The sequence below is a fragment of the Heloderma suspectum genome, chromosome 2, assembly GCF_057233095.1.
Source record: "Heloderma suspectum isolate Gila_16-S chromosome 2, 16-S_ref, whole genome shotgun sequence".
In the NCBI taxonomy this organism is placed as follows: Eukaryota; Metazoa; Chordata; class Lepidosauria; order Squamata; family Helodermatidae; genus Heloderma; species Heloderma suspectum.
In genome coordinates, this window is record NC_139459.1 from 341192912 (window position 1) to 341207842 (window position 14931).

General features: G+C 47.9%; 1 protein-coding gene across 4 annotated transcripts; it reads right to left on the minus strand.

Moving 5' to 3' along the window:
* Positions 1-2737: 2737 nt before the first annotated feature.
* Positions 2738-9155, minus strand: LOC146355228 (uncharacterized). Of its 4 annotated transcripts, none has more exons than XM_084840781.1 (3): positions 8523-9155; positions 7298-7421; positions 2738-5196 (listed from the first exon to the last, which is right to left on the minus strand). In XM_084840781.1, exons 2-3 carry the CDS (start codon positions 7374-7376, stop codon positions 3824-3826), a joined length of 1452 nt encoding a protein of 483 aa, XP_084696907.1. In that variant the 5' UTR covers positions 7377-7421; positions 8523-9155; the 3' UTR covers positions 2738-3823. The 4 variants fall into 4 exon arrangements, with proteins under 4 accessions (XP_084696907.1, XP_084696908.1, XP_084696909.1 ...); XM_084840782.1 differs by having other exon boundaries at positions 8041-9082; XM_084840783.1 differs by having other exon boundaries at positions 8420-9060.
* Between the last annotated feature and the right edge of the window lie 5776 nt (positions 9156-14931).

The window sequence follows — 14931 nt, forward strand, 5'->3', positions numbered from 1 at the left end:
CAAGTCTCCAGGGCCAGCTGAACTGCATCCTAGAGTAATAAAGGAACTGGCAGAAGAACTCTCAGAACCACTGTCTATTCTCTTTGAGAAATCATGGAGGACGGGGGAAGTGCCAGATGACTGGAGGAGGGCTAATGTTGTCCCTATCTTCAAAATGGGTAAGAAGGAGGAACCTGAGAACTACAGACCAGTCAGTCTAACATCAATCCCTGGGAAAATTCTGGAGCAGATGATAAAGCAATCCATCTGGAAGCACCTTGAAAACAATGCAGTGATTACTCGAAGCCAACATGGATTTGTCAAGAACAAATCCTGCCAGACAAATCTGATCTCATTTTTTGATCAAGTAACCTCCCTTGTGGACTGTGGGAATGCTGTAGACATCATATACCTCGACTTCAGCAAAGCTTTCGACAAAGTGCCCCATGATCTCCTGATGAGCAAACTAGCTCAAAGTGGGCTAGATGAAACAACGATCCAGTGGATCCACAGTTGGCTACAGAATTGAAGAATGCTTATCAATGGGATAAACTGTTATGGGATAAACTTTCAAACTGGGGAGAAGTAACGAGCGGGGTACCACAGGGCTCAGTCCTGGGCCCAGTGCTCTTCAACATTTTTATTAATGACTTCGGCAGGAAATGCTGATCAAATTTGCAGAGGACACAAAATTGGGCAGGATAGCTAATACTTTGGAAGACAGAAACAAAATTCAAAGTGATCTGGATAGACTGGAGCACTGGGCAGAAAACAGCAGAATGACATTTAATAGGGATAAATGCCAAGTTCTGCACCTAAGAAAAAGAAACCAAATACACAGTTACAAGATGGGGGATACTTGGCTCAACAACACTACAAGCGAGAAGAATCTTGGAACTGTTGTAGGTCACAAGCTGAATATGAGCCAACCATGTGATATCGCTGCAAAAAAGGCAAATGCTATTTTGGGCTGCATTAAAGGAAGCACAGCTTCCAAATCCCGGGAAGTACTAGTTCCCCTCTACTCAGCACTGGTTAGGCCTCATCTGGTGTACTGTGTCCAGTTCTGGGCACCGCACTTTAAGAAGGATGCAGACAAACTGGAGAGGGTTCAGAGGAGGGCAACAAAGATGATCAGGGGACTCGAAACAAAGCCCTGTGAAGAGAGACTGAAAGAACTGGGCATGTTTAGCCTTGAGAAGACTGGGGGGAGAAATGATAGCACTCTTCAAGTCCTTGAAAGGTTGTCTCAGAGAGGAAGGCCAGGATCTCTTGTCGATCATCCCAGAGTGCAGGACACAGAATAATGGGCTCAAGTTACAGGAAGCCAGATTCTGGCTGAACATCAGGAAAAACATCCTGACTGTGGAGGTGGTGGGCTCTCCCACACTGGAGGCGTCCAAGACGAGGCTGGACAGCCATCTGTCGGGGATGCTCTGACTTGGATTCCTGCATTGAGCAGGGGGTTGGACTCGATGGTCTTGAAGGCCCCTTCCAACCCTACTATTCTATGATTCTATTTTCTTTGAATCTAGTGGCTATACTTTTAAGTGCTCTGGGGCACAGAAACAGGATTCAGATTTTTGCAGTGAGGCAAAATGAAAAGGTGAGGTTACCAAGCTTATAACCCCACCTCAGTAGCGTTCCCTTTAACAGCACTGAGCAGGTGATCATGCTTATCTTCATACCATACTGTGAAAAGCTTCAGCAACTGATTTCTGCATAACAATGCTCTTATAGGGATGGGAGCAGGCCAGGCTTTGTTCTGTGTGTGATTTTTTGGCCAGCTGGTGACCCTAATAGGGGGGCAGAAAAGGAGGCCCAGTGTTTGTCTTCCCCAACCTGACACCCACCAGGTATTTTGGACTGTAATTCCCATCAGCCCAAATCAATATGGCTGATTGTCAGGAATGATGAGAGTTGTAGTCCAAAACATCTGGAGGGCAGCAGGTTGGAGAAGGCTGCTATATGTGAATGGCACCAGGTAAGAAACTGCATTTTGTGAGTCTGAAACAGCCCTTCCCCTGCCAGATCTTAATATGGCTCAAGGATTCCATTTTTTTCTTACAGACAGCATCTCTATGCTATTAATAGCTGTGTGTCTGGCAGAGATTCAACAGGCGTGGCTTCCCCTTCCTGTATCACCTTGCTGCAGAAAACCTGTTCCCATTGTACTGCTGTTATTAGTACTTCCCCAATTGAGAAGAAAAAGCTAGCAATCCTCTCTAGGTGCAACCACGGTCATAACAAGGATAATAACTGTAAAATTTAATCAGTAGCCACACAGGGCCAAAAATGGTGCCAGTGGTACAACAGACAAATATCTACCTTTCCTGACGCAGCACTAATATGTCATTGTTCCACTCTCCCTCTCCAGTTTGTGTCTTTAAAGCAGGGGTGGGGAACAAGTGGCCTTCCAGATGATGTTGGACTGCACCTCCCATCAGCCCTAGCCAGCATAGTCAATGGTGAAGGATGATGGGAGTTGCAGTCCAACAGCTTCTGGAGACCCACATGTTCCCCATCTCTGTTTTAAAGCTGGCATTTTGACTAGATATCCCATTATTTTAAGGGAGACGCCTTCGTTTTAGATTACTGCAATTCCATAAAACATAATTCAATGTCATTTTTTTCAGAATGCCACAAGTAATCTTTGGTCAAATTTCAGTCTATTCCGTCTCTTTTTTTTTTCTTGTTTGTGTTGCTTGGAGTGATGGTGTATATTTTACAGTTAAGGATAGAGAACAAACTCTCGCATTCAAGAAACAGTTTATTACAGAATTTGCACCTTGAACAAAGGTGAACTGGGTCTATCTAGCAGCCTGATCTTCCTCACAATGGCAAATCAAATCAAAGGGGGGTGGGGTGGCATTAGACAGCCCATCATCTCAACATACCATCACATTAAAACAACACTAATCCCCATTTGGGGGTTTTCAGATTTTGTAGCACCGCTTAATTAAAGCAAGGACTCCTGGCCAATATACTATTGTCCCCAATTAATGGAGAAATCACGTGCTTGAGAACAGAAACCCATTGATGTAAGGTAGGGCCATTGTGACAAACATAAAAGATAGCTTTTAGCATTGAACAGAATGCTGGGGAAGGGGCTGGACTCGATGGTCTTGTAGGCCCCTTCCAACCCTACTATTCCATGAATGCTGCTGTTGCTGGCCACTGCTACTATTTATGCCCACCAACCTAGGAAAGGGCTCTTCAGAACACACTCTGCCAAGGGACCCTTCCACCTGGAGCTGCTCCAGGCCAGGCAAAAGTCACCGCCTACAGAGACAGCAGCCATAGCATGCCACTGCATTTTGCTGAGAAAGAGGAACACAGCAGAGATGGTATCCTCTTCCCAAGATCTACCAAGATTCCCAAGACCTGGTACCATTCTCGAGCCAGTGACACACTCAGGGAAGCAGCAGTGAAAGCCGGAGGTAGGCGTGTGCCAGGGATGGACAACTTGTGGCCCTCCAGATGTTTTGGCCTGAAATGCGCATGATCTCTCATCATTGGCTATGTTGGCTAGACTGATGGGAGTTGTACACCAAAATTTATTTATTTATTTATTTATATTTCATTTCTATACCGCCCAATATCCAAAGCTCTCTGGAAGGCAAGAAGTTGCCCACCCCTAGAGTATGCACTGGTCACTTGCAAGTTTAACTCACCCCAGCTTCAATAGGGTAGTGACAAATCAGAAAGTGACCGATCAAAATAGGTCAACTGCATTCTAAGAAAAGAAAAGTCTTTCGGGGGGGTGGTCGAGGAGACAGAGATGGTATCCTCTTCCCAAGACCTGCCACAAAAGTTTTTTTTGGGGAAAAGAAGAGATTCAGCCCTACTTTCCCCATTCTCTCCTTTCCATGTATGTGCTAAAAAGATCCCTGATCTCCCAGGCGTGGGGGTTTGACACGTACACGGGTTGGCGCTCTGGCTGCTGGTAAGACCTGGAGACAGATCTCACCACCTCCTCCCACCCTTCCTGGAGGGGCTCCCCTTTGGTCTCGCATATGTTGTGCAATATGCAGCAAGCCACGATGACCCTAGGGGCATAGCGCTCCCTCACATCTAAACGTGAGAGCAGGCACCGCCAACGGCCCCTGAGGCGTTCGAAAGCATACTCCACCACCGTGCGGCAGCGGCCAAGGGTGTCATTGAACAGCTGCTTGCGGGCGTCCAAGTGGCCACTGTAAGGAGTCATGAGCCATGGCAGGAGAGGATAAGCAAGGTCCCCGAGGATCACCGGTTTCACTTGCTCACCCTCCATGTCCAAAACAGCACAGGGGCCAAAAGTGCCTTGATTCATGGCACGGAAGATGGGAGAGCTACGGAAGATCCTGGCATCATGAACTTTCCCAGACCGCCCAGCATACACATCCGTGAACCTGCCCTCATGGTCCACCAGCGCCTGCAGGACCATGGAGTAATAACCTTTGCTGTTGATGTACTCAACTGCTCTGTGGGCAGGAGCAATGATAGGGATGTGTGTAGCATCGATGGCCCCAATACAGTGAGGAAAGCCCTTGGCTGCAAATCCTTTCATCACCTCCTGGGGACCGGTCAGGTGGACCACGTGGTGATACACATCGTATAGTGCTTGGCAAACTTCCATGACTATCCTTGAAACCGTGGAACGTCCAACACCAAAACACTCTGCCACTGACCGGTAGCTATCCGGGGTGGCCAGCTTCCAGATGGCGATGGCCAGCTGCTTCTCAACGGTAATTGGGGCTCGCATGTTTGTAGTCTGCCTCTCTAGGACAGGCCTCAGCATGTTGCACAACTCCATAAAAGTCTGCCGGCTCATCCTGAAATTCTCTTGCCAGAGTGGATCATCCCAATGGGGCAGGACAACCTTCTCCCACCATTCTGAGCGACCCGGCTGTACCCAGAAAGCACGTTCCATGATATAAAGCTCATCTATCAGCCCAGCAAGGACTGCCGGGGACTGGAAGAGGCAGGAGCACATCATGGTTCTCAAAGAGTCTATGCTGGATTTCACCACTGCCCGGAGGCGCACAGCAGCCGCATTTTCCACCATCCGCTCAAGCTCATCTAGGTTGTCGTGATCTCGTCGCAGAAACTTCCGGCGGGTTGCTAGCCTCGTGAAAATGCGAGACTGGATCCCTATGATGGTTTTAACAGCAGCTACTGCAGACGTGGCAACAGTAATGGCAGTAGAAGCCATTTTGTCATCATTGAGACTCATCTCTGGAGAGAGAAAAAAGGAGAGACACTTTTAGGAACACAAGAAGCTGCTTAAGTCAGATGATTTGCCCATCTAGCCCAGTATTTACTCTGTAGCATTCCAGGGTCTCAAATCTTTGCCATCGCCTGCGACCTGATCCTTTTAAGTGGAGATTCCAGAGACTGAACCTGAGATGTTCTGCCTCTGAGCTATGGTCCCCCCCTTTTTCATAAGCACCCTTTGCATTTGTGAATTTCAGGTTAGGCCTACTTTTATTTGGATATTTGTATCCTGCCCTTTAATGAATTATCAGGGCAACTTATGCTCCATGATATCAACGAAAAGGTCACTTTATTCTACCTCTTTTATAATTATGTGCAGGACACTGAAACCCCTTCCCAGCTGGACATCATTCTCCGTCCACCTATGGCTTCTATGACATCACTAGGCGTGGTTCACATATTCTCAAATTTACCTGGAAGCCATTTGGGCTAGAAGCACAGTGTTGTTTTTAATTAAAAGATGCTAGACTTGCTCAAGATACCAGATTCCATGCTTGCACAGTGTGATCGTAGATTTGGGAACTCTTTCAGATGCAAAACGCAGCAACTGGGTTGTACCACTTCAGACTGAGTGAGGAGGAAGCCAAAGGTTTGAATACTAATTCATGTACAAGAAGAGTTTTGTTTTTGTTTTTAACATTCAGAACTAGCAGTCATGGAAAAGGCAAGGCTAGTTTTCTAAGTTCAGAAGAAACTTAAAAATTGTTAAAAATATGGGGAACATTCAGACATTTGATCTCCTGCTTGTAGTCAGAAATGCCACCCCACACGAAAAGTTCTAACATGTCACTCCTCTGCGTGTTTTGCCAGTGGTGGTGAGTAAAGGACAATGAGACAGACCAAGAAATGCTGCTTAGGGCACAATGCTATGCATGTTTAGACAGAAAAAGTCCTACAACTACCAGCATTCCCCAGCCAGCATGGCTGGCTGGGCAATGCAGGACATTTCTCAGTTTAAACATGCACAGGTTTGTGTCTGGAGGGAGCAATCCTATGTCCCTTAGATAGCATCTGAGCAGCCATAGGATATTTTGGATTCCCAGATCTGAGGTCAGAGATAGTGATTCGACCTTGGAGCTGGGAATCTGCACTCTGACCCCAGTCCCACGCCCTTCTGTAGCCAGCGCAGAAAGAACTGTACCAGCTGCTCTCAGGAACTCAACCTTGGAGGACAGGGAAGGGAGGCATTTTGGCGGGTGGGAAGGGGAGGAGACAGGAGAGGCCAGGATATGAGCTATTCTGGGCATCACCAGTCTCCATCCCTCCACCTCTGAAATGCCCCAGCTAGACAGGCAATAACACCCATCTAGTGAAAATAAGGAGCAGGAGAGCAGGGAGGCAAAGATCACTTCGCTGTGTTTCCTGCTCCACACTGGATGATCGGAAGCCTCAGAGTTCAGGGAGGCTTACAATCATCGAGGGCAAAAGCAATAGGACTGTACCCTTAATCTCAAAGCTAAAGGTGAAAACTTCCCAGAATGCCCTGCAGCAGTCTGCATAATCCAGAGCCAGACTGGGATGCCATTGAAAGCCTGGGCAAAAAGCAGGAGCAGACACATTTGTTGGTCTCTTATGCACTAGCGCGCACTCAGTCCACAGCAGCAACAGAATTATAGAGCCAGAAGGGATCTTAAAGGTCATCCTGCTGATGCTCATTCCGAAACCCAACAAACTGAAAATCCTTCAAATTCTATTAACTTGCACCAAAATGGCTGGGTGACCAGTCAGATGGGTGATTAATAAATTTAATAAATAAATAAATAAATAAAATACAGGTCTTTTGAAGTCTTAAAATTGCTTTCAAATCGTGAGAGTTAAATATAGAAGAAATAATAACTCCAATGACATATTCTCATATTGTGAAATATGTAACTTTCTTTTGTAATTTGACTTAATTGGAGCCAGAGGAATAAACAATTTAAATATACCTCAAGAGGCAGCACACCTGAGAGTAGGTACCCAGTGTTGGGTATCCACCTCCCAGCAGACAAAAATCAAAGCCATTATTTAAATGGTCGCCGTTAAAATATTCTTGATTACATTTTTATACTCAGTTCCTTACCCAAGCTGATATCATATGGGCTCTCTCCTTCCCCAGGGTTCTGGGGATCCAGGTTCCATCTTTCTTCTTCTCTCTCCATCCTGGATCTTATCTTATCTTATCTTAGGTTTGAAGATGGGAAATCCTAATCATGGGAGAAACGTCAAAACAAATGTAATCAGGGATTGACAGATTCCAATGAGACTATGGTTCAAAGTGTGTGGCAGTCAAAATTTTAAACCTATCTTTGCAGGCTATAAACGTGAACTGTTCAAAATGAATTCTGGTACAGACGTTGGTTTCTGAAGGATCATAGCTTTCCACTAAAATAAAATTAAAAGTCTCCAAGTGCAAACAAACACCACCTTCTGAATGTGCTGAACCAAACATAAAATGCCCGTTTCTCCCTTTGGCCAAAGGTATATTCTGAATGTCTCCACACATTTGCTGCATGTGTAGAATGGTCAGATGCTAAAAAGGACACCTTTAATAGTTGTGCAGAGGTGGGCAGAAGGTAGATCTTCAGATGTTTTAAAGTTCAACTCCCAGAAGCCCCTGCCAGCATGGTCAATAGTCAGGAATGCTGGGAGTAGAACTCCAAAACATCTGGAGATCTATTTTCAGCTCACCCCTGGTACAGAGAGAATTTCAGCAGATATAGCTTGTCACGCAAGCTACACCCACTGAAATTCCCTCCTCTGTGCCACTATTTATTATTATTTATTTAATCAATTTATTGACTGCTTGATTGTGTAAAATCGTACCTCAAAACGGTTTACAACATAAAAGAGTAAAATGCAAAATGTCCAGTTAAAGCATTTAAAAACATAGTCCAAAACGTCACAGTCAAAAACGAACGTAAAAACCTCCCATCAGCCCTAGTCTGCATAGCCAACGCTGAAGGATGAAGGGAGTTGTAGTCCCAACCATTTCTGGCGTGCCGCCCACTCCCCATCTCTGCTTTAGGCCTTCCAGTTGGAGTCAGTCGGCAGTGAACAACAGCGGGCTAGATGGGTTGACTCCATGCAAAGCACCTTCACGTGCCGACATGCGAGTCACTCCACGGGAATGAACGTGCGGAGGTAAAACGAGGAAGGGTCGGGGGGGGGGGGGAGCTCCTTCACGTGCCGTGGCCCCACCCACAAGTAAGGCAGCCCCTCCTTGCCGCGCCTGTGCGTCTTCCTTCAACCTCCACTTGCATGAGGGGGCCTCCATCGCCGTGGCCCGACAGGAATCCCCTCGATACCTCGTGATGGGTGGGGTGGGGTGGGGTGGGGTGGGGATCGCGGGTGCTCCGTTCTCCTTCCTTGGGACGAAAGCTGCGCGGCTCCCCACGCCGGTAGCCCCCCCGGGTGCCGTCCGCGGAGGATCTCCTGGGCACTTCTGCTTCCTGTCGCAGGGGCTGGGTCTGCTCGGGAGGGCGCGAAACGTGCCTGCAACCAGCCGCCCGGATCCCGAGTCAGCGACGAGGCGGCCCCGCAGCCACGCGACCGGCGCTCTTCCTGCGGCTGCCGAGCCCGGAGATCTCCTACGTGCCAGCTCCCTCCGGGTCCTAAAGGCTGCCAAGCGCTGGGGATGACTACGACTTCACCCGGCCCCAAGTTCTGCTCTCGCATTATCCATCATCCATGCGTGGTTATTGGGCTGGATTCAGACAGCGCGGGCTCCAGGTTTTGTAGGGATTCGGGCAAGACATCCGCAGCGGTTCTCCTCCCGTAGTGAGGCTGCCTCCTCACCACCACCGCCACCAGCTGCTCTTGCCCTCTCTCGGCATCGCTGCCGCTTGCGTGCTTGCTTGCTTGGCAGAGAGCCAGAGAGGGAGTAAGCGGTGGCTTCTGCTGCTCCTCCGGCTCACCACCACGGTTGTCTGGGCCAGAATGAGAGGCAGGGGAACAAACAGGTTGCAATGGTAAGGAAGAGGCGCAACTCCAGTGGGCCCCTGCTGGGAAGCCGGCCCTCGGCAGCTGTCCAGCCATGCCTACCCTTGATGCCAGCCCTGGAGCCAGAGTAAGCTGAGCATCGTTCCCATTGAAATCAATGGGGCTCAAGTCATGACTAACTTGCTCCCTTGATTTAAATGGGAATTGAGTTCAGCTAGCTTAGGTTGCAACCTTAGACACGCTTCCCTGGGGATTAAGTCCCAGTGAATTCAAACAGACTTACTTCTGACATGAATAGGATCGCACTGTTAGTCTGTGTTACAATTCTTGCTTCATGTATGTATTGTGACCAGGGCTGGACCTACCTTTAGGAGGCAACTGCCTCAGGCAGCAGATGCTGAGGGGTGATGGTGGCAGCTTCCTGGCTCTTTCGCTGTTAGAGAGTGGAGCTGGTAGTAACATTCAGAGCCTAAATGGCTTGGAGCCAGGTTACTTGAAGAATCGTCTCTTCCCATACATAGCTGCCCAGACCCTACGATCAGCTTCAGCAGCCCTTCTCCAGGAGCCCCCACCAAAGGAAATGAGGTGGGTGTCTATGAAGAAGAGGGCTTTCTCTGCTGTGGCTCCCCAGTTGTGGAACGAGCTTCCCAGAGAGACCTCCCTGGCAACTTCATTGTGCTCTTGTCGGTGCCAGCTGGAGACCTTTTTTTTTATTTTCCCAGGCGTTTTAGTTTTTCAGTTTGTTTTAAATCTGGTACTGTATTTTAAATCTTTGCACTGCTGCTAGCTTCGATTTGCTTACTGTTTTTATTTTTATACTGTAGCTTTAAACTTTTATATTGTGCTTTGTCTTGTATTTGATGGTTTTAATTGTTGTGAACTGCCCAGAAAGCTTCAGCTATTGGGTGGTATAGAAATGTAATAAATGAATGAGATATACCACACAACTTGTCCTGGGCCCCCTAAACTAGCCTGCTGCTTCATTGCCAGTGATGAAGTAAGACTGAACTGTAAGTCCAGTCAGGTTCTGTGCCAACTTATTCTTCACCTCAGGCATGTCTCAGGCTGGCCCTGACCTAAACATGGCTGCGCCACTGGGGCTCCACCTCCTCCAGTCTCTATGCCACAGGAGAGCAACTTGTGACCCTCCAGATGTGAAAGCCTACAACTCCCATCAGCCCTAACCAGTATAGCCAATGCTGAGAGATGATAGACGCTGTAGGCCAAAACGTCTGGAGGGCCACCAGTTGCCCACCCCTGCAATTCCCACCTCACCCCCATGTTGCCATGCAATACAGTGTTGTCAACTGACCAGAAGTCATTCTGGTCTGCTCTTGTTCCTTTAACAACACACCTGCTAGGATTGCCAGCTTTTCAACCAGCTGCTGTAGGTTTTCCTTCAACAGTAGCTGCTTCTCAGATGTTAGCAGGGAGTAACGTTCCTCTCTTTGCGATGCAAAGCTTTACCAGCTGTCCTCTGCAGGTCAAGCAGTGTTGAAGGCATACCTACAGCAGTTGGCTGAGAAGTTGGCAACCCTAGAAGGTGTGGAGTTAAATTATGTGACAAACACCTCCAAGTCTATGTCGTGGACTGGTGCAATTTGTGACTGTAAACTTTATGCAGCAAACACAACTGCTGTTTGCGTACACTGGTGTTTCCCATCTGCATACCCCCTGCCCGTGTGTGTGTGTGTGTGTGTGTGTGTGTGTGAGAGAGAGAGTGTGAGAGAGTATGTGAGAGAGAGAGAGAGAGAGAAATAACTGTGTATTTATAAAAAATAAAACCCCACCTTTCTTCCATCCTGGAACTCACAATGGCATAGAGTGGCAGCTGCAGGTGTTTTTTTTTTGGGGGGGGAGGTGTCCTTGAGCAAGGTCCTCTTATCCAGGCCCCCCCATCACCCCAGGCACTGCCCATTAGTTTGTCCCTTCTCTGCCTGGGCCCAGTCCACCCCACTTGTTCAGAAAGAGAGGGCAAGGCGAGTGATGCCTACCTGCTCCTCCTATTGGTTGCTCATCACTGCTCTTGTGATCAGAGAGGGCCGTTACCAGGCAGGAGCAGCAAAGATGAGGAGGGGACCAGAAGACTTGGGTGGTCATCAGCAGCAGACCCCTTATTTGGCATGAATCCTGCCAGGTGCCTGAAAATGCCAGCCCCAGGCCATGCATACAAGACTCCCACCCAGGCATTGACCAGAGTTGGCTCTGCTTAGCTTCAGCAACATTCCTGCCTTGGGTGTTCAGCCAATAAAACAGATTAAGTGGTGTATGTTGGAAAGGTCTGCCTTAGCTTCTTTGATTTTTTAAAACAGCAGGTGAAGACATTTAAGCAGAGAAGGGGAACCATTCCATTCTTTCCACTGAAAGACCAGCTCCATGCTCTTCCTTTTTCCAGCTGACCATTAGAAGAATCACAATTTAACTTTAAGAATCAGTGCCTCCGCTTACATTTTTCCTCTTCCCTTCCCATCCCCTTTTCCTTTTGTGTTGTGTCATGTCATTTCAATTGTAAGACTGTGGGTAGAGACTGTTCTTGTTTTTTTTTATTGATCACACACAAGCTCCTCTGGGAGCCTTTTCAGCTGAAGAGCATGGTAGAAATGCTTTAAGTAATTTAATTTGAATTGCTGTTCTTTGGTCTTCAATTTTATAATATCCCTCCCCCCCTGCCTCTTTCACTTGTTTATATAGCTTGCAAAGAGCTAAGGAGAAAATATGCATGATCAGTAGGGTGAATTCAGCCACACTTTGAAAGTGACTTGGTCTGGGTACATTTGCATATCACAGATCCCATTTGTATTAAAACTGATGGAGACAGCTGACCTTCCCAAATTAATGGAATTCATTCACTGGTATTTGAAAGCAAACAAATAAAAACCACTGTAGTAATACATTTAAGAAAATGTGGAATAAGGATCAGAAGGAGTTTTCCCAACACAGTGGAAGGAAGAGATAGCAAGGCTGCCTATGTACACCAGTTGCTGGGGAACATGGGTGGAAGGGTGCTGTGGCGCTCATGTCCTGCTTGTGGGTTTCCCGTGGGCAGCTGGTTGGCCACTGTGTGAACAGAATGCTGGACTAGATGGACCCTGGGTCTGACCCAGCAGTGCAATTCTTCTGCTCTTAAGTACTAAACCAGCCTCCCCCAACCTGGCACCCTGCAGGTGTGTCAAACTGCAGCTCCCATTATCCCCGGCCAGACCAGCCATTGGCCATGCTGGCTTGAGATGAAAGGAGTTCTAGTCTGACACAACTGGAGGGCCCCAGGATGGCTGTACGAAACCTTCCACTCAATGTAAATCTAAGGCTACTTCCGCAGATACTTCTTCGTGGTGTATACATTGGGCTCCTGTGAAATGTTTTCAAAAAAGGGTGGGATATTACTGACGCTTGTTGGCAGCGTGCGTGGCATGTATCCAACTTTGGGGCACATGTATTGGCAAGTCTAGCAGTTTAAATTCTGGGAAGTGAGCAAATGTACAAATCCAGTGCTAGGAATGTGTGGGAGATGGTCTTTCTGCATATTTACTGTATTAGGATTCTAGCTATTTGGAATATAAAGGTTAAGGGCAGGTTTGGATTAGAAGAACAGCAGCGTGGGTTGCTAAAGTATATGAATACCCGTACCCCATCAGTGGAAAGATAAAATTGGCCATGCTGGTTGGGGATGATAGGAGGTGTAGTCCAACACATCTGGCAGGGCACCAGGTTGGGGAAAGGTGACAGAAAGAGTAAAATCCCACTGCATATGCAATGAGCTGGTGTTTCAGGAGCCATCGAGGGCAGCAGAGGCTATTAAATAGGAGCAGTTTTTGCACCTCTCAGAAACAAAAACAGCTTATTCCCTCAGGCCACTCTCAAAAGAAAGGCAGGCAGGTGGGACACTGCAAGAGCCTCTTCACAGAAACAGACACAGCCAGGCAGACTAGTCCAACAAGCTCCCCAGCCTCTGCTTCCTCCTCTTTCAAGCACCACTTGTTTGAAAACAGATTCTTATGGAAAGGAGGAATTTGACACAGCACCACTGCGGCTTCGCACACAGACCTCGCTGTCCACAAGCTCGCACTCAGATCCCCCTTTGCCTTGGCCCGGAATGCGTTGAGCCTTGCCCATCCTCTCCCCCTCCCCACTGCATCCTTGTTCAATCCTTCCTCCTCCAGTCTCATTTCACAGATCATTTTCAGCTCTTCTCCATTTTTTACTCCTGTGTCCTTGGCCCTCTTCCATACCCTCAGCCCTAACACCTCCACCCACCCATCTTCCCATCAGCATACATGAGGGGCTTCTGCCAGCTCAACCTATGCTTCACATCCTTCACAGCTGTTTATTAACATTAAGCAACTGTCTCTTCCCCTTCAGAAGTCAGAATACTTGCCAACATTCTATGACATTGCTGAAGCTCAACCAATAGCTAGAGGGCATTTCAAGCAGCTGCCTATTTAGAACTTATTACAGGCAGTCTCCAGAATGGGGCTTATAGCCACCCCCATAAAATCCAATTGTTCTTGCACGAGCAGCAGTATAAGGAAGGCCACTTCACCTGAAAAGAAACTGATGTATTTTTTATGTGATGGCTCACCACACAGACTTGATTTTCATCATGCCACTGCAAATGGCTCAGAATAAATGTTTGTGGCAAAATCTTAGGTCTACCCACACTGGGGATTGGTGGTTTGGGGGATGGGGGAAGACAAAGAATGGGCTGCCAATTGAGTGCAGTTGGATGATCAAAGGACTGTCACCGGGGATAACACCAGTCATACCATAAAGATGGAAAGTGCAAAGATCCTTCTGAGCTGAGCTCTCCCACCTGAGACTGACTGGCAGTGAATTCAGGGCTGACAACAGGAGGTTCTTCACACAAATACATAATTCACTTATGGAATTCACTGCTTCAAGATGCGGAGATGGCCACAGGCTTGACAGCTTCAAGAGAAAATGCCTCGCATAGAGATCCTTCCCCGGTCCTGCTCCCTACCATGAACTGGAGATGCCGAGGGTTGAGCCTGGGACCTTCTGGGTGGAGGTCATGCACTGTGCCATTGAGCTACGACCTCTCCCCGCGCTGTAACTTTTGAGTTGTAAACACAGATACCCAGCTTCAAGGCCAATCCGCAGGCCCAGTGCTCACTGAGTGGCTACGGGCCAGTCCAAGGACCTCAGCAATCAGTACTGAATTGTTGCCAGAGATTTAAATTGTAAGCAGTGGTGCAGCTAGGTAATTTTAGATCCTGGACTTCATGGTCTTATAAGGCCCTCCCTTTAGATCAGGGGTACAGAACCTCTGGCCCGCAGGCCAAATTTGGCCCACTGGAGGTGCCAATCTGGCCCACCAGGGGTCAGTGCCAGCCCTACCATTAGGCAGAGTGAATCAGTCACCTCATATCAGTCGCAGATATTGGGCAGGGGCAGCAAGGTGTTGGAAGAGAGAACTGTGTGCCTTGCAGCCTGCCCTGTACCCCGTAATGTAGCCTGTGGCTTTCAGGTGCAGTGGAAGATGCTGTCCCATCATCAGTGCCAAAGACAAATTCGTCGGCCGGGCCAGTCAGCTTTTGTACGTGGAATAGGAGGGGGTGCCATCTAGCTCTTCATCTCAGGCAGCAAAACGTTTTGGGCCAGCCCTGGCCCAGATGGCCACATCCCCTCAATTACATCACTAATCATTCATCAGCTCACCAAGTGTTTGCTTGATTTTCCCCATTTTTTTTCCTTAACTTGCCAACCTGGTGGCTCCCACAGTTTATGCAACCAGCAAGACAACAGTATCTTTCTGGG